Here is a 19309-nt window from a genome sequence, read left to right as displayed (position 1 = left end):
CTGGTTGGTATTTCCATACACAAAGATGATAAAAGATGCTTATACATAATCAGAAAGAGAATATACTCAAAAAAAATGAAATAATGGATGCAACAGTTCAGTAACAGCAGTAACTAGCAGTCACTGAGGTGGCATTTAACTGCTCGGAATTTTAACTAGATTTCAGGTATATTTTTTACTCAGTAGAGTAACACAAATATATTATTGCATGTTCTGCAGTACTCTGCTACCCACTTCAGTTCTCTGAGCAGCAGTCAAGAGAAATGGAACAGACACCACCCCCAGTTACAGCATCCAACCCAGTTATGCAGCTGCATACATACTGAAATAAGAAAAATAAGCTTCAAGAGGGGGGGGGGGAACAAACCAAAAACATAAAGGAAAACCCAGAACTGCATCATAAATGATAAGAAAGTCTTTCTGCAGCACTACACACACAGCAGACAGAATACCCCCTGAATGTCTGCTAGCTGGAACCAAACACATTCTTGATGCCATGGCTTGGAAGAAATCAAGTCTGCACATCACAGAAAGCATTACGTCCTTGACTGAAGATCTTAGTGTTATTTTAAATAACCTGAATATTATTTCCCCGATTCCTTTCAGCTGATCAGCATGGTCATCACCGACCATCTGGTCTGACTGCCATCTCCGGATCTTCATTAATTTGGTAAGAACCTGGGAATGCGCTCACTTTGTATATGACAAGATTACACAAGAGATCCAGGAACACAAAAGAACATTAGAAACAGCTTTGCAGCTGAGACAAGGAGGTTTGTATTCAACACAACAGGATTAACCTTTTTGGCATGCAAGGACGCACTTTGGTGACCAGAGAATAAGAACCAATTCAGCAGTTCTATCTTCAACACACTTCATTTAAAATCACTTTTGCTGGCAGTTTGTCATCACCCTAAGCTGTCATGAACATAATGCATATGGGACATCAGGATTTTCCCGGTGGCCTGGACTTCAGCTGTTGATAGCCCCTTTTATCTTGCAGGCCACATGAAGCATGCAGACGCTACCCATCTTCATGCCCACTCCACAAATGCCTCTATAGGAACATGGAAAGGATTCCAACCTCTCTAGGAAGAATCAGTTGAATATGATCACTGGTATGAAACAAGCAGAAAGCTGTAATCTGTAGCAATCTAACTCATTTTATTATACTACTACCTACACAAAGGTAGAACAATACCTCTGCAAGTGCACCAGTCTCAGAGCACAGTCCCATTTGAAGCATTCCTTCTTACAAAACAATCATCTTTACTGATAGTCATCTTGCCACTTTATGATCAAGCGTTATTGAAAACATATCATGCAAAAAATGTAGCTAAACATTAAAGCCACAGCACACCTGATAACTCTTGTTTTACAAACGAGAGTACAGCCAAGTAGACTTGACAATCTGCTACAATTATTTGTCTTTGTAGACGATCTATCATGGATAGAGCAGATTTTCGTCCATCAACCTGTTTGGAATATACAAACACAGAGCACAGAAAAACGTTAAGAGATAATACAGAATACTAGTTTAAACCTGACAAATTAAAAAATCCCAAATTAACTGCAAGTGATAGTATTGCTGCTAAATTAATACAGCATTTTGAAGTGCAAAACTATGCTAAAAGTTCTTCGATAGCTCATCAAGCAAGCACCTACTTAATAAACAGAGAAACCTTACATATTTGCTATCAGCTATTTATCTTAAGATTCTATGATTATTCAGAACAGATTTAAATAGGAAGAGCACAGAAAGGGGCATACAACAAGCAGCAGGGAAAATACAGTGCCTCTTAACAGAGACTTAAGTATGTCAGGTTCAATACTTTCTATCAAGTAAACGAAATATTGAAGAGAAATGGCTTCACTTTCTGCTGTAGATCTGCTATGTCACACGAGGCAGACCACTCACTCGCATTTCTGTACTAGTACTTTAACTAGTTCTCAATCTGCATGCTTTATTCTTCCTTCATTATTTAGAATGAAAAATCTAAAAAAGGAAGGAAAATTCCCTAGGAATATGTCTGACACACAACTTTCGAACATTACTAGAGCGTGTATGAATTAACGTTAGCCTGAACTAGACAGGCCACAAGCTTCCTGAAATAATTTTACTAGGTCATTAATTTGAGGTTAAGAAAATAATTACTAACATCAACACAACCTGCTGCTTTAGAAGAGGAACTACCTGACTCTTGAGTATTTTAGGAAATCCAAGCAAAATATTTGACTTTATTATTATTAATCTCAACTACTCTTCACATATCAAAAATCATCTATTCAAAATACAAAGAAGACAGAAAGGAAGTTTCCACAAATATTTATCTGATGCACAATTCCATATTTTACAAATAATGTTCTTACATTCTTTTTAATTTTATTCTTGATTGTTTCTATAACTCCAGCTTCGTCACTTTCACAAAGTTTCTCTGTAGCCTTTAAGTCATCACATGCCAGCTGCATTTTCTCTTCTTCAAATGTCATCATAGCATTCTACCAAAAGCCAAAGAGATTTGAATGATAAAAAACAACTATTTTTATTTCTACAAAAGCTATAGGATAGTAAAAGTTTTCATTAAAACTTGAAAATAAAGCTTATTTTTTTAAAAAAGTGTATTAATACACACAGTACACATACTTCTACACTGAAACACCAAACTAGATATTTGAGTGTGTTTTTCAAGACAAATCAGAACATACTAAGTCCTAACCCCTTGTCGTAACAAAGTTTCATATGCAGTCAAATCTAATGCCATCACTTTAAGTGGAAGAAAAATTCATGTAAGTTATTTTCAATTATTGTTATGTAAGGCACGATTTGCAGCCATGCAGATACTGCTTTTATATAATTCATCCACATAAATAACAGGCCTCCGAAGTCAATAACAAGTAACAGCTATTGCATTTTTCAAAATAATAACCACAATTCCTACATACATAGGAAGAAAAAAAAAAACACGCATCCGACTCCCAACTACTGCTGAACCAATTTAGAAAGAATTTCAGCACAAGTAACTTCTTTTCTTGATGCCTTATTAAACAAAAGCTCTGAATGACACAGGCACATAAAGTGCTGCTGCTATGTTTAGAACAGTAGCTAAGCAAGTTTTCAAGATCCACTGATGCTGCACTGGGATGTTACACTGGTTCAGCACATCAATTCAGATAAGCAAGCCGGAGAGATTCTCCCTCTTTCCATTCTCCTCTCCATTGACTTAAAAGCAAGCATATGCCCCAGGAGGTTTCCTAACCAATATATTTTTCCATATTGCATGGTCTACAGACACTAGAGAGAATTCAAATTAATTTCATTTACAACCTATGTATTTCTGGCATATTATAATAAATTCTGTCTTTAAAAAGAGTATTACTATAGGTAATTTCTGGTGCAATCTAAGATTAAGCAGCAAAGTCAGAATAAGGACAGTCTAAAAACCAAGATCCAAACATTTTCTAATACACCTACTCAGTTTTTATATACGGTGTTCTCATTTTTTAATACATCAAAAAAAAAAAGAAGAAAAGCATTTCACAGATCTAACTGGCTCATTACGACTCTTCAGTCAGTCAATATTCTCAGTTTCATATATTCAAAAAGGAAGCAATGTGAATGGATTGAATTAACAACTTTTACCCAGCAGCATGGATGGAGAAATTTTCAATAGTAAAAGCTATCAGGAAAATGGCACTTATGAGTATTATTTTAATAATACCTCTACTGCTCATTTAAGAGATGGTTTTATTATGGCTCTTTTAATGGAACACAAAAATATTTCACACATTTGAGCTGCTGAATCAGAGAACCTTTAGTTTCTATTTAAACTACATGAGTAAACAAGTTTTATATAACATAATGACTTATTTTCTAGCTACATTTAATCTAAAACTTCGACAAAATTACATTTCAAAAAAGAAACAAACTAGAGTATCCACCCTTATGAACACACACGTGCATATACAAACATTAACCACAAAAGTGATGTATACTCTGCTCCCATCTACTTACCAAAAAACTGACAAAACTGGCTCCAAAACTCATTAATGGGCTATGGTTTCTGTAAAGAAAACAAAATGTAGTTACTATATTTGCACATATTTCCTATTGTAAAGATCAATATTGCATTTCTTGATTTTAGTTTATACATATGTAAATAAATCTTGGGGGTTTTTTTGTATTAAGTTACAAACAAATGTTGCATCATTCTGCAAGATATAATGGAAACGGAAAGCCAAAAGCTTAATCATTTTTAAGACGACTCAAATACCTTTAAAAAAATTTTTTCAAGCATTAAGCTGTAGATATTTTTAAGAGAAATCACTGTCATCAAAATACATTCAGTGTAGGTCAAAAAAAATGAAGAGCTACAGAAAATCAAAAATCTTCTGATTCTAGTCTTCTCTATGATCCATCACTACAATTTTGACCTAGCAGACAAATGTTAACTGGTTCTATTAAGAGATTCTCACTTCTCCCTGTTCCTATGAACTTAAATTAATCTACCCAGATTGGGAAAAAAAAAAAAAAATGCATACACCACATAACTAAGTTCTTGGAAATACCAAGTTCTTACAAGGCTTATGGTTTTATAGCTGCTTTGTTTCAAGCCCAGAAAACATATCTTACTACACTATGTGGAATAGTTTTAAGATGTTTCACCTATTTCATTTGCAGGGATATTCCAAAAGGGTGAAATCAACTGCTAGATCAAAAAATGTAGGCAGACAAAATTTTGGTAATATATGCGACAAGTTTCAAGCTTCAGGACTACTGTTGTCACACAGACCATGAGGCTCCAGTAATGTCACATACAAGGCATTTAAAAAAATAATTTCAGGATCCCAGCAGTACCACTGATCCATACTGTTCAGTAGTGGGCTGCCAGGTTATATATCCATGTATAAATATCACTACTGGAGTAAGGATAAAATACATAAGCACTCCAGAAGAAAAAAAATCATATACAACACCAATCTCCACGATTTAAGAGGTAACATTTATGCTACAGGTACATATATTGCTATAGTACCTTACTTATGCTGTTTCCAACTTAATTCAGCAAGCATCAGATTAGAGTTTTAAAAAAGGACAAGCACTTGAAAAGCACAGAGAAAATAGTATATTGCTCGTTACAACACTGATTTCCAATAGTAAAGCCACATAATAATAGAAGAGATTTTTTTTAAAGGTAGTTATCAATATCCCCCCTTCTCACTTTTTGATTTAGCATAAATATCTAAAAGGACATGAATAAGAAGAAAAAGAAAGAAAAACAGGGAAGATAAAGCAAGTTAGAACTGAAAAATCTTCCCTTTTTATATATATTGCTCCATTCTGGATATACATATAAATGTAAGATAAACATAACTTGCCACATTTTTTCAGTGTTTTTTCAAAAGAAAAATAGGTTAGGTATTTTCCCCTTCGTTGGCAGGCCAACATGAACAGCTGTCAGTAAATGCCTCTGCTATTCAGTACCTGGACTGTTCTCTACCAACAGCTGTGTTACACAGAGCAGCAGAAATCAGCTACACAAGTGGTACTTGCTGCTGCTGGCACTATCAGCACGAACTCTTGCTGCAGAGGGCACATGGCTCTCTCATAATCCCCTTTTCAACCGACGGCGCTTGTGGGACCTGTTCAGCAGCCAGCCTTGTCACCATACTCCACAGAACATAACCTCCACCATACGTTTCAAGGTCACACCTACTGCATTATCAACACCCCATGGATCTAAAACTGCAGAACAGATCAGCACAAGAAATTTTTACGTTTATGTGCTTACATACGAAGTTGCACTTACATCATACTTTCAAGAAAGCTCAAAAATAAATCAAATGTTTCATTTTGGAGCTTCCTTATAGCTACATACACAGAGAGAAAGAAGTTCTGTGGGGCAAAGCAGGTAGGCATCTCTAGATAATCAATCTTTCATACTGAAGTCCATTCAGAACAGAAAATTGTCAGAGAAAGATTGTTTATCAGAGTCAGTTAAAAAAAGTCAACCACTACAGTCCTTGAATATAACAAAAAAAAAAAATGCATGACATAAGAAATAGTTAATTAGGTTCGCACTTTTCAGTAAGATTCTTAGAACACACTTCTTGAATATTAGGTTTCCATCCACACTGTGAATTTACACTGCAAATTTTACTTCACTACCAGGAATGGATCCAAAGAAGTTGTTTTAATGCAATAACTAAAACTTGAGCATATGCACACCTTTAAAAACATTTACTTGTAAAACTGGTAAGTATTACACTCTTACCAAAACTCTGCACAACAGAATCAAGATTTTGAGGTGCTTTTTTTCCCCTCTGAAATGTGCATAAGCAAATCAAATAAGCATAGCAACGTATGCACTTGGCTCTCAGAAGAAAGAAGCACCCGAGCATTCCTTAGGGCTTGGCAAGAAAGATATCAGTTTTACCAGCAAAATGTAAATACAAATTAAATATTGTGGAACTACAGAATAAATACTAGAAGTATTGCATATGAAAACATTTTAAGTTCTAGACTACTTTTCATTTTCTATGAATTTATAAATTAGATCCTCCTTTTGTAGAAATAGTCACTGAAGTTAAAAAAAAAAATGAAATACATCATATTTAGTCTATGGGAACAGTATTTTCAAATAGAGTAACTTGAATAATGGCCATGTTTGGGAGTGAAACCACTAAAACTGAATAAACAGGAACATAGTTGAGAATAAAACAGCATATATACAGTTTCAGCAGCTCGATGTATACGCTAATTTGGACATACTATTCAAACATTTTTTTAAAATTCAGTTTTCTTTTCTCTTTAGGACTTTAAGAACCTGTTCTTAAGAATGTACATATATACATGTGAAGGTATCAACATTTAAATATACATTTTTAAAGCCTTTACATTTCTTTTTTGGTAAATTTTAATACTATGTTAAAAAATGAGGCAGCTAGTAACAGTTGAGAGCCAACTGCTCTTCCAAGATTACAAAAGATATCAAAGCACTTACTGCAAGCAATGAAAATTTGTCTAAGTATTTTAACATACATTTGTCCAAATAAAACTGAGACTTTTTTCCCCAAATAAATATTCATTTTTCAAAACTGCCTCCCCACTTGCACTTTGACACTCACAGCTCACTGTTTACAATTCTTCCACCATGATTAAAGACAAGACAACAAAAAACTTAGGAGGCACATCACTCTACTCTGAAATTATCACTAGCTGTAATACATGAGGTAAAAAGTTGCAGATTAGTCCTTTTTCATTTTCAGTCACCCAATCTATAAAAAGTATTGTCATTACAGCACATATGGGCTGTAGCACATACGAATCCTGAAGCAAGAAAACATGATGTGTAATACACTATGTCTGGGAGATGCTTCTGCTGAGACCATGATGTTTGGCAATCAAAATATGAAAATTTCACTGCAGGAGCTCCTTTGTGTCATCACTAAATAAAATAAGGAGCGCTTCGGCCACACTCCTACATAGCCACTGGGTAGAGACTATAGTTGCAGCTTTACGGAAGATCATTTGTTAATGTAATTTCAGCATTTAAAATCAATTTTAAACAACCACGTTTAGTGCTCAATCTTTGTGAATATTATGTTGACTGATAAATTCTTCAACAGTTCAGGGTTATCTTTTCCTTGAGAGCTAGGAAAAAGGTTTGCAATGGCATAGTACTGTCCCAGTAAACGCTAAGGCATGACTAAGGATGACAGTGAGTTTCTAAGAAAAGCACAATTCCATGAAAATAACCCTTGGCTCAAACTCCTTATAAGTAACCTTCAGCATCAGACATGATTTTACATTTTTTGACAGGTTCCAAAAAGTTGTTAAGACACAAACAAATGAGGCAGCACTTGAGAAAATACTAATAGCAAACCAATGGCCTTACTGATTTTGACCGGAGTTAACAGAACTGAATACAAATGAACACTGGGACACTGCACTGCCCAAGTTGCCCTCGCTACTTTGAAGCAATAACCTCCATTAAGTAAAGAAAAATCTCAAGACTTTTACTTAGCTCAAAGATGAAGAAAAATTCAGTCTCCAGATATGTTTTATAAAATATTGTTTGCACCCCACCTATCAAAAAACTAGGACTCAGAAGGTATCTTTATTATAAGAAAGTGTGCTGTTAACACCATTTCTACAAGATACCCCAGTAAAAGGTTGTACATATCAAGTTTAGTTATACGTTCCATCTTTATTAAGTCATAAGCTTAAGAGCACTGAAGTAGACCTTTCTTCCAGGTATATAAACTGGTGTTATACAAGACACTGCTTCTCCCAATAAACCCTGACTAATTCACCTCATTTCATGGCATATCTTTAAGATATTAATTCACTTTCAGAAGAAAGGTGTTTGCCATGCCCCATTTTCACACACGATGATAACACTCAGGAGTTTTAAGGCTTAGTTTAATAAGGCTGAGATAATACAGCTCAATTTTACCATAAAAAAATAAATCAGAACTGAAGGACATCAAAAAAATCAATTACTTATCAATATTTTCTTTTTTCTATATCCATTTGCACAGTAGTATTTCACTTCCAAATACATCAGCTTCTAAAGCTACTACAGCCTAGCTCAGGTTTAAATTTAAGTAATGTAATTAACCCGCCAACATTTCCTCCCCCCTTTTCTAGGCACTGTTACTTTAACCACAGACCACTCAGAATTCCAATCATCATATTGATAGTGATGCTCAAGTTAAAACAAAACAAATTGTTTTGCTCCAAAGTGGGAGAGTAAAGCATAATGAAAAATAAAGAATTCATATAAGTTCACAGATGAATATAGAATCAGCCACTGAATATTTTAAAACAAGCAGAAATAGGTGTAACCTATATATAAAGACAAGGAATTTACTGCAAAAACATACAAATCCTTTGGTCATTATTCCGCCACAGATTGTTCTAGAACATATTTTAAAAATTACTTGTGAGAATACAAACATAAGATAGATCTTTACACAAGTACACAACTCATCCAATATTGGTATATGAAACAGCTAAGGCAATGCAGGTGTCATGAAAGCACTACAGTATTAAGACACACATTGAGAACTGCAAATGTCAGATCTAGGTTTAGTTTATGTTTCATTATCAGCCCAATTTTGTGTTAGTTGTTAAATGGGCGCTTAGCATACACTTCTATTTTCACTAGAAATACACAACCAAAAGAGAAAATCAGGAATACAAAAAGAATAATTCTGTGGCCCTGTCCCATCCATTTTTTACCTGATTTGTTTTGTCCTTGAACAAATTAACGGGGGATCGTTTTGCTCTAACTTCAGGCTGTTAAGTTCAGATGCACAAGAATATCAAAACACTGGGAATTATGAGAAACATTTTAAATTGCACCTTCACTCTGAAAAGTAGTTACAAAGCTGAGAGACAAGCTACTTATAACTTATTTGTTATGTCAACTGATTTGTACTAACTGTCCAATTGCACACTCTTAATCCCTAAGAACTATGGACTTTCACAAAATCTTTTTCTACTGTAGGTTCAATTAACCTGACTGAAATTACTTTCCAGGACAAACGACAGCAGCTTAACTGACATCATATAACTTCTTAGTATCTCTGAGCTCCTGAAGTATATTAAGCAAAAATATATCCATCCCACCACAACAGCCTGAAATAATTCATTAGAAATAGGTCAAAGAATGGGTGCACTAGGAAGAGTGAAAAGTCTTTACAATATCTGTACCCTTCACAAAGTTAATTTCTTCAGTTTTAAAATAAGATCTGCTTACTCTCACAGCTCTTCTGCAATCTCCACCAAATCTGACTTCTGAGTTATAAACTCACATTTTTGTTTAGCTTTATGTCATCTTCACGTGGATTTCTAGCCATCAGATTTTGCTCCGTATGCCAAATGGATCTCTCAACCTCTCTCTGCCCTTTTTACCACTTCTTTTGGCGACGCTTGTCTCTGTCATGAAGGCCAGAAAACTAAACGTCACATTCAACATCATCATCTCTATGTACACAGGTCTTGAAGATGTAAACTGTAGAATACTTAAACTTTTTCGAACCTATCCACATAACTGGAAAACCCATGCTGGTTTTTTTTTACGTGCATCGCTATTACCATAACGTGCTCTGCCTAGCCTTGAGCAATGACATCCTACCTAAGGCACACATTTATTACACATTTAGAATACTGCCGTTAGAAATCACTTCCCTTGTAAATAACTCTCCTTTCTATACATCCATCTAGCAGCTGCTCGTCTGCCTAACAGTGCAATAAACAAAAGCACACCAGGTTGCTACCAGGACACTAATGACTTATTCTCACACTGCCAATCAAGATGCCATCATCCTTCCCCCAACTGACTTACGTCAGTTCCCACCCTGCTGTCCTTATCTTTAAAGAAGCTACCAAAACATCCACTAAATAACAATTTTTGTTCTTAAGGTTCCTTTGCTGAACTCCATAAGCAAGAATTTCAACAGCAGTTAGACTGCCCACACATGGGCCATAATCTACCTGCTGATCAGTCCTGGCTTAATGTCACCTTGTCTCAACTTGTATTTGGGTCAAAAGTATTTTGAGCCACAGACACTGTTTTAAATTGGTAATGTTAGGTTCAAACACCTACCCACAATGGAATTTGTGGTCCATTACTGAAGTTTATATGTCTGTTAATCTATATACTGTAACATGTCATAACTTTAAAAATTTCAGGTTTTTCAAGTAAGCGTACTAAGCTTTTTTCTCACTTTCCCATTTGCTCCAACTTTCCATTCTTCTCCATGTTCTGCTTCACTCTAGCAGGCTGTACAGCATGTTTTCCTACACTGACCCCATTCTTCAAATCTTTACACATTTTGTCTTAGGATCACGTTTCCTCTACATCATCTTCATTTCCTCCTTTTGGAGATGACCTTACATTTTACTTATCCATCTTGTACCATTTCTCTTTTCATTCAGATACAAGCTGAAAACTCTATCAAGTCTTCTCAGAAGCAAGAGTCATTCACACAAAGAAATCAAATGTTTCCCTGGTAGGAGACAGAAGACTGCTGGATTTCTTGTAAGATAATATCCCTGCTCTTATGCTTTATGTTGTGAGTCAACATTCAGCTAAAAAGCTCTTGATTATATTTGACACTGTCTTCTCTCCTCTTAGCTGGAGTAAGTTTTTAAATCATTTTTGAATTGCAAATGCTCTTAAAAAGTGAAGAATCAGCAAAAAAAAATTCTTTTGACAGCTTCTTCTTTTCTTAAATGTTTAGGAATCCACAAAGCTAGAAAGGAAAAAGAACACTCCAATTCCAGCTTTCTTGCTAGTGCCAGGGTGGTTCACCAAAACAATACCATCTTGCAGGCTGATTGCGGGCTCCACCTCCAATGCCTATGTCCTTGGTTAACCTCCACATCTCTTGCAGCTTTCATACATACTCAAAGTTTAAACCAATGTGAACTGGGATGGCATCGGCATTCTTCAAACTGAACAGAAAGGCTGATACCTGACAGTTTCAAATATGAGTTAGCACTGCTAACACAGCTACAAGCATTAAAGATGGTGGTGCTGCCTGTTGCAGATTTATGAAAATATTGTATCCACTGGTATTTGATTCATGTTCAGAAGGCTGTCACCACTAGCAGGTGGAGGATCTAGACTTCTTAAAAAAAAACAAACTCACAAAAAAGCATATGCAGATGTCCATGCTACTTGCAGATGATTTTTCAAACCCTGGTATCTTCCCTCAAGTATAATTTAAAACAAAACAAATCACAAACTACACCTCACAAACCATTAACTGCTTTACAGTGATAGTCAATGCAGTTCCAACTACATGTTACATCTGACATAAAACAGACACATTCATCTGACTTCTTTGGGTTCTAAATAGATATATATGAGCTCTAAACACCAAAAGACAAAATATTATGCTCCCATGCCCAACACAGAAACAATGGTTCTATAGCCAATGACTTCAAAGTACCACCACTCTTCAAAGGCAAGACTTTACTGTTATGGTTATACATATGAAACACAGCTGCCATTTCTACCTTGGTTTCCTCAAGGACTGCATTATGATGAGCTTTCAAATATAACTCATTTTGGGCTCATCAGCCAGCTTTCTGGAAGATACAAAAATGCAGAACAGCAAAGAAAGAAACAGATCCAGACTGCTGTGGAATGACAGATGTCCTTAGGCTCATCAGGGTTGTCTATTGTCCCATAAAGACAGCAGCATTGATTGGAATTAGTATTTCACAAGATGCTTCAGCTAGCAAATGAAGAAAAAATTAAAGTGCTAATAAGTAATAAAAAGCAGAATCAAACCCAGCAGTTTCTAAGAAACAGTTTTAACTAGTTTAAATGATGTGGCTAATGAAATTGAAGTTTTGCTGAATTATTGAGTTTCCATATAGTCTTGTAGGTTCTCAGTTTCCGTAAGAAAAAAAATTTCCATTCCTCTCTTTACTTCTAAGATTCATCTGATAACTGTTAAACTTCTGAAAAAGAGCTAAACTACCTGCATAGGCAGTAGTCTAAAATTAACACTTTCTATAAGAAAGGTCACTCGAAAAACAGACAACATACACTCGTGTCAAGTTAAAAACGCTGCATTTCATCAGACATCTTTGAGCTCTAATGCTGCAAATTACAAACATCCATATTAAATTATGGAGAGCTCCCAAAAGCTGCTCTTTCGGCTTACCAGTCCCATTTAGGATGGGTTCTATTTCATAATTTCAAGCATACATCAACAAAAATATACTCATTTAAGGCTGTATGCAAAGAAATATATAACAGCATTACTTAAGTGATGAGGCCTTCTACAGGCAGCTGAGAGCAGTCTCGCAATTACAGGGCCTGGTTGTCATAGGGGATTTCAACTACCCTGATATTTGCTGGGAGGCCTACTCAGCCAGCCATCCCCAGTCCAGGAGGTTCCTCCAGTGCATTGATGGTACCTTTCTGATGCAAATGGTGGATGAGCCAACTAGGAGAGGAGCGCTGCTGGATCTTATCCTCACTAACAAGGAGGGTCTGGTTGAAGAGGTGAAGGTTGAGGGCAGCCTTGGTTGTAGTGACCATGAGATGGTAGAGTTCAGGATCTCATGTGGCAGGAACAGAATAGCTAGCAGAATCACAACCCTGAACTTCAGGAGGGCCAACTTTGGCCTTTTCAAGCAATTGCTAGGGGAAATCCCATGGGACAGGGTACTAGAAGGTAAGGGGGCCCAAGATAGTTGGTTAGCATTCAAGGACTGCTTCTTCCGAGCTCAAGATCAGAGCATCCCAACAAGTAGGAAGTCAAGGAAGGGTACCAGGAGACCTGCATGGTTAAACAGGGAACTGCTGGGCAAACTCAAGTGGAAGAAGAGGGTGTACAGATCGTGGAAGGAGGGGCTGGCCACTTGGGAGGAATAGAATTCTGTTGTCAGAGGATGTAGGGAGGCAACTAGGAAAGCTAAGGCCTCCTTGGAATTAAACCTTGCAAGAGAGGTCAAGGACAACAAAAAGGGCTTCTTCAAATACATTGCAGGTAAAACCAACACTAGAGGCAATGTAGGCCCACTGATGAATGAGGTGGGGGCCCTGGAGACAGAGGATAAAAAGAAGGCGGAGTTCCTGAATGCCTTCTTTGCCTCTGTCTTTACTGCTGAAGGCTGTCCTGAGGAGCCCCGGACCCCTGAGGCCCCAGAAGAAGTCAGGATAGAGGAGGAATCTGTCTTGGTTGATGAGGGCTGGGTCAGGGACCAATTAAACAATCTGGACGTCCATAAATCCATGGGCCCTGATGGGATGCACCCGCGGGTGCTGAGGGAGCTGGCGGAAGTCATTGCTAGGCCACTCTCCATCATCTTTGCTAAGTCGTGGGCAACGGGAGAGGTGCCTGAGGACTGGAGGAAAGCGAATGTCACTCCAGTCTTCAAAAAGGGCAGGAAGGAGGACCCGGGTAACTATAGACCGGTCAGCCTCACCTCCATCCCCGGAAAGGTAATGGAACAACTTGTCCTTGGTGCTGTCTCTAGGCACATCAAGGATAGGGGGATCATTAGGGGCAGTCAACATGGCTTCACCAAGGGGAAGTCATGCTTAACCAACTTGATAGCCTTTTATGAGAACATAACCCGGTGGATAGATGATGGTAAAGCTGTGGATGTGGTCTATCTCGATTTCAGTAAAGCGTTTGACACGGTCTCCCACAGCATCCTCGCAGCTAAACTGAGGAAGTGTGGTCTGGATGATCGGGTAGTGAGGTGGATTGTGAACTGGCTGAAGGAAAGAAGCCAGAGAGTGGTGGTCAATGGGACAGAGTCCAGTTGGAGGCCTGTGTCTAGCGGAGTCCCTCAAGGGTCGGTACTGGGACCAGTTCTGTTCAATATATTCATTAATGACTTGGATGAGGGAATAGAGTGCACTGTCAGCAAGTTCACTGATGACACCAAACTGGGAGGAGTGGCTGACACAACGGAAGGCTGCGCAGCCATTCAGAGAGACCTGGACAGGCTGGAGAGTTGGGCGGGGAGAAATTTAATGAAATATAACAAGGGCAAGTGTAGAGTCCTGCATCTGGGCAAGAACAACCCCATGTACCAGTACAAGTTGGGGGCAGACCTGTTGGAAAGCAGCGTAGGGGAAAGGGACCTGGGGGTCCTAGTGGACAACAGGATGACCATGAGCCAGCAGTGTGCCCTTGTGGCCAAGAAGGCCAATGGCATCCTGGGGTGTATTAGAAGGGGTGTGGTTAGCAGGTCAAGAGAGGTTCTCCTCCCCCTCTACTCTGCCCTGGTGAGGCCGCGTCTGGAATATTGTGTCCAGTTCTGGGCCCCTCAGTTCAAGAAGGACAGGGAACTGCTAGAGAGAGTCCAGCACAGAGCCACGAAGATGATTAAGGGAGTGGAACATCTCCCTTATGAGGAGAGGCTGAGGGAGCTGGGTCTCTTTAGCTTAGAGAAGAGGAGACTGAGGGGTGACCTCATTAATGTTTATAAATATGTAAAGGGCAAGTGTCATGAGGATGGAGCCAGGCTCTTCTCAGTGACATCCCTTGACAGGACAAGGGGCAATGGGTGCAAGCTGGAACACAGGAGGTTCCACATAAATATGAGGAAAAACTTCTTTATGGTGAGGGTGACCGAACACTGGAACAGGCTGCCCAGAGAGGTTGTGGAGTCTCCTTCTCTGGAGACATTCAAAACCCGCCTGGACGTGTTCCTGTGTGATATGGTCTAGGTAATCCTGCTCCGGCAGGGGGATTGGACTAGATGATCTTTCGAGGTCCCTTCCAATCCCTAACATTCTGTGATTCTGTGATTAAGTCCTTGTAGGAAGAACACATTCAAGACAAATACAGAACCAAAAACTGTTGGGGAAAAATCATCACGCTTATTGCACGTGTCTCCAAAATCCAAATTTATAGGAAGCTGAGCATACTTTGCTGTATCTTCTCTCCTACCTCTAATGAGACATTTCAACATACAGCTAATCTGCAATTCAATAAAGGTCTACTAGTTCACAGCAAGAGGAACCCTGCTATGAATTTTGGGATGAGGTAGAGAGGGGGTTGGAGATTTTTCACAGTCATTTAGAAACTAAAAGAGCGATTATCAATTTATGAATCATAAAACCACTTAATGTAATGAAAGAATTCCTATTCACTCCTTGCAGGTAGTGTTTAAAGTCCAAGATCAAACAGTACACTGAACTTAATGGCACCTCTTGATATAAATGAAAGAAAAGCCTGCACCTGGAAAAAAAGATTGCTAAGTTTCTGCATTTAAGAAATCCTTAGTAATAAGCCTTCTAGATAAACAAGAGAACAATTTGCAGAAAATATCATTATTCACCATTTCAAGGGAAGATTAAACTGCATTTTGAAAATAGGTATCTTAACAATTTTACTCCCTAGCATTACTATACAATATAAGAAGCACCACATATTTGGAACTCCTAGACTATTTCCCGATTCACACTACTGACAGACAGCAACGGCACAACACAACAAAAAATGGGAGGGGAGGAAACCTCATCAAATGTTCCTTATGTAGTACCTTAAATACACAACACAAAAGCAATCAGAACCAACAGGTTCCTTAGATACCTAGAACAACTGACGACTCCAACAGACTCAAGAAATCACTAACTCACATGGTGCAACTTCATCTGAATGTGAGCTGCATGTTATGCGTGTGAGGAATGCAGAATCAGGACCTTACTTGTCACCCATAATATTTCAATTAGTTCTACACAACAGTACTGCACATGTAACATAGCAGTACATACTAAAGACAGAATGACATGTTTAATATTAGACTGTGGCAGGTACACGGTGAGGTTATTATTCCGTTATTATTAAGGGGAGTTCTCTTAATTTGTCTCACTCCCCCCACTCTACCTCCAAAAATCCTTTCTGTAAATAAGATTTAAGTACCTAAGTACACCATCACTACGAAGCGTCATTTTAAGTCAAAGTCTTTTTTAATCACAGACAACAGCAATATAGTGCATATTAATTATTTAGAACGTATGCGCAATTGCAGCAGCTCAAGCTTGCGTGGCATGCATTAGTCCTCAGACAAAAAGGACAGGTACGGGCAATCTTTTCTTTAAGACTGACTTACGCAGTTGTGTTAACGCCATTCCTACCGGATAACTACTTAACGCACAAACCTAGACATGATGTATGTAGGGATTAGGAAGATAATCTTGCAGCCTGAAGATAATCACAGCAGCACTGAAGGACCTTTTCTCGGCATCCGTTTTGTCGGCTGGAACCGGTACGGATCACACACCACACCGGAGCGACAGCCCCCAGGACACGGCTTCAGACGCACGTGTGTTCACTCACCCACGTCGGGGAAACACAGCCAATGTTACCCAGGGACCCGCCGACCCCTGCCCGGCCCTTCCCCACCCCTTCACCAGGGCGGCAGCCACCTCCCACAGCGGCACGCCGCCCCCGCGCCAACCCAGCGCGCTGCCCCGCGGCCCCGCCGACACCCCGCGAAGAGGATCCGCGGCCTCGCACCCCCCGTCCGGAAGGGCAAATCACGCGTGCCCCCTCCCTGCGAGAGCGCAGACCGAGGCGGCAACCGGGGACGCCAACCCTCCCCGCTCCGAGGAGCCGGGCAGGGCGAGGCAGCCCGCGCCGAGCCCCCCTGCCCAGGGCGCGGGGCCCGGCCGCCTAAGAGGAGAGCGGGGCCGGCGCGGCTGCGCAGGGGGGTGGCGGGGACAGGTGCGCTTCGGCCGGGCCACCGCCGACGGGCGGAGGGGGACGCCCGGGGCCGCACTGGGTGAAGGCGCCCGGGTAGCGGTCGGCGGAGGGGCGGCCGGGGTTACCTGTATTTCTTGAAGAGCTGGTCGGACTCGCGGAAGCCGTTGTTCAGCAGCATGTTGATGCCGGCCAGCGCCAGCTCCGCGTCCTCGATGGGCAGCGGCGCTTCCCCGTCCTCCCGCCGCGGCGGCGGCTGCTCCGAGCCGGCCATGACGATGAGGAGGCAGCAGGACCCAGCCGGCTCTCCCCTACCCACCTATTAACCCACCTATCTACCCGCTTACCGCCCCTACCGGAGCTGCTCAGTGCTGCCTCAGCGTGCCCGGAGAGAGAAGCCGGGTGCGCCCGGTGCCCGCGGAGGCGCGAACACGGTGCCCGCCGCCGGGCCGTGCTCCCCCGCCCGCGCTGCGGCGACGCACCAGCCGCCTCGCGCCCGCAAGCCCTCCAAAAGCAGCGGCGCCCGCCTCGCTCCTCAGCGCGCAGGCGCCGAGGGGGCCGCGCATGCGCGGGGGCGGGAGGGGGGGTGTAGCGGCTCCGGGGAGGCTCCACCGGTGACGGTGCTGGGTTCGTGGCGGTGGTTCAGATCCCCGCGGAGCCCTCAGCCGCCCTTATTTGTCCTCTGCACAGGGACCGCCGTCCCCCTGACACCGGGGAAGGCACGGCGGGCCCCGGCGGGAGGGAGGCGGGCGCTGATGCCGGGCTTCGAGGGCATTTGTGTGTGGAGCTGGCTTGTGTTGTCCCCCCTGCTTCGGGTTTTTTCCCTCAGTGTGCCTTCCCTCCCCCCGCACGCCTCTCCTCGCCGCGCTGGTGGGCACAGCACGGGTGGGTGGCTGCAGACCTGCCGCCCTCCTTCCTGCCAAGCGGGCTCTCCACAGCCGTGAGGCATTTAGTCAAACCCATTGGGGTTTTCCGCGGGTGGGATGCGGGAGCTGGGGCCGCAGCCGGGCCTTGGATGTGAAGTAATGAATTCCTCGTATGATAATGTGGCTTTCCCTTTCAGGGAACTGATGTTATTTTAAAGTGATTTTGGTCAGTGGCCGAGGTCCCTGGCACAGAGACTTGAAAGTCCTCATTTGTACAGTGGTGACTTTGTGACCTCCCCAGTGCAAGTCTGGGAAACTGTAGGGTTTCTAGGAATTTACTCCCTAACTCCTGACACCTGCCTCCATTAGCAGCAACGTGAACTTGCCCATGAAGCTGACAGCAAAAATAAGTATTTTGCAAGTTTGGCTCTGATACAGGCTGGTCTGCCAGGTGTTTCCAGGCACAAGATGGGTGAGAAAGCACACTTGCGTAAATGTATCCATTCCAACCCAAAACGGCCAAGTACCTGGACACTGAAAACACACCCACATTGTTTTCACCCTCTGCAGGAAGAGGCTTTCTTTGCTGCACTGAAATTGAGGTGAAGACAAAAGCTATTGCTTACAACCTGGTCTTGCTTCCTGTCAGCTAGGATGGTGCTACAGCTGCTCTTGTGGAAATTCAAGGATCAGACTTCCCCCCCGCCCCCTCCTTGCTAGCATACAAAAGAATGGGACCATACTCTACTTCTAGTAGCAACCCCTCTTCTCTGTCAAGAAAAACATCTGTCTTCCTGTAAATCAAGTAGCAATATTTCTGTACATGTCTTACGGGAATCGATACTGCCACCTCGGGAAATACTCTGTACCAAAAACCTCTCAAGACAACACTTTTTGAAAGGCAAGGATTGTCTAATGCCGGGAGGCTTCTGAAATCTGTCAGATCTGAATCGGGCCCTTTGGCTGATTCCCAGCCCCTCCATCTTACTCTTACTGAGCAGAGCTGGATACTCAGAGGGGTGTTTAAAGAGAGCATGCCTTCTGTTACAATGCACATCTCCAAAACAGCATGATCTACACAGCCTAGAAATCCTCAAGGGCTTGTAGGAAGTCAGCACAGCGTGAATGGGGAATGATGTGTTCTCCCATGTATTCACAGGTTATTTGAGTAATTTGGACTCCGGAAATTCAAGCAGCCTCACTGTCACAGTTTAAAGCTGGGCGCTATTAAACCAGTGGCAGATGCTCTCTGT

The 19309-nt window shown here is 41.1% G+C and overlaps 1 protein-coding gene across 2 annotated transcripts in view; it reads right to left on the bottom strand.

Annotated features, from left to right (window-relative positions):
• The window catches only part of TTC39C (tetratricopeptide repeat domain 39C), a 41560-nt gene extending 23900 nt beyond the window's left edge, over positions 1 to 17660 (bottom strand). For both annotated transcript variants that reach the window (XM_068396106.1, XM_068396107.1), the window contains exons 1-4: positions 17319 to 17660; positions 4013 to 4061; positions 2371 to 2499; positions 1361 to 1475 (exon numbers count right to left, since the gene is read on the bottom strand). In XM_068396106.1, the coding sequence (XP_068252207.1) occupies positions 1361 to 1475; positions 2371 to 2499; positions 4013 to 4061; positions 17319 to 17464 (439 nt within the window). In that variant the 5' untranslated portion in view covers positions 17465 to 17660. The remainder of the gene's footprint in view (positions 1 to 1360; positions 1476 to 2370; positions 2500 to 4012; positions 4062 to 17318) is intronic.
• Positions 17661 to 19309: the final 1649 nt, after the last annotated feature.

Source organism: Nyctibius grandis, chromosome 3 (genome assembly GCF_013368605.1).
Source record: "Nyctibius grandis isolate bNycGra1 chromosome 3, bNycGra1.pri, whole genome shotgun sequence".
Classification (NCBI taxonomy): Eukaryota; Metazoa; Chordata; class Aves; order Nyctibiiformes; family Nyctibiidae; genus Nyctibius; species Nyctibius grandis.
Note: the sequence above shows the minus strand (reverse complement) of the source record. Positions and strands in the feature narration are given on the sequence as shown.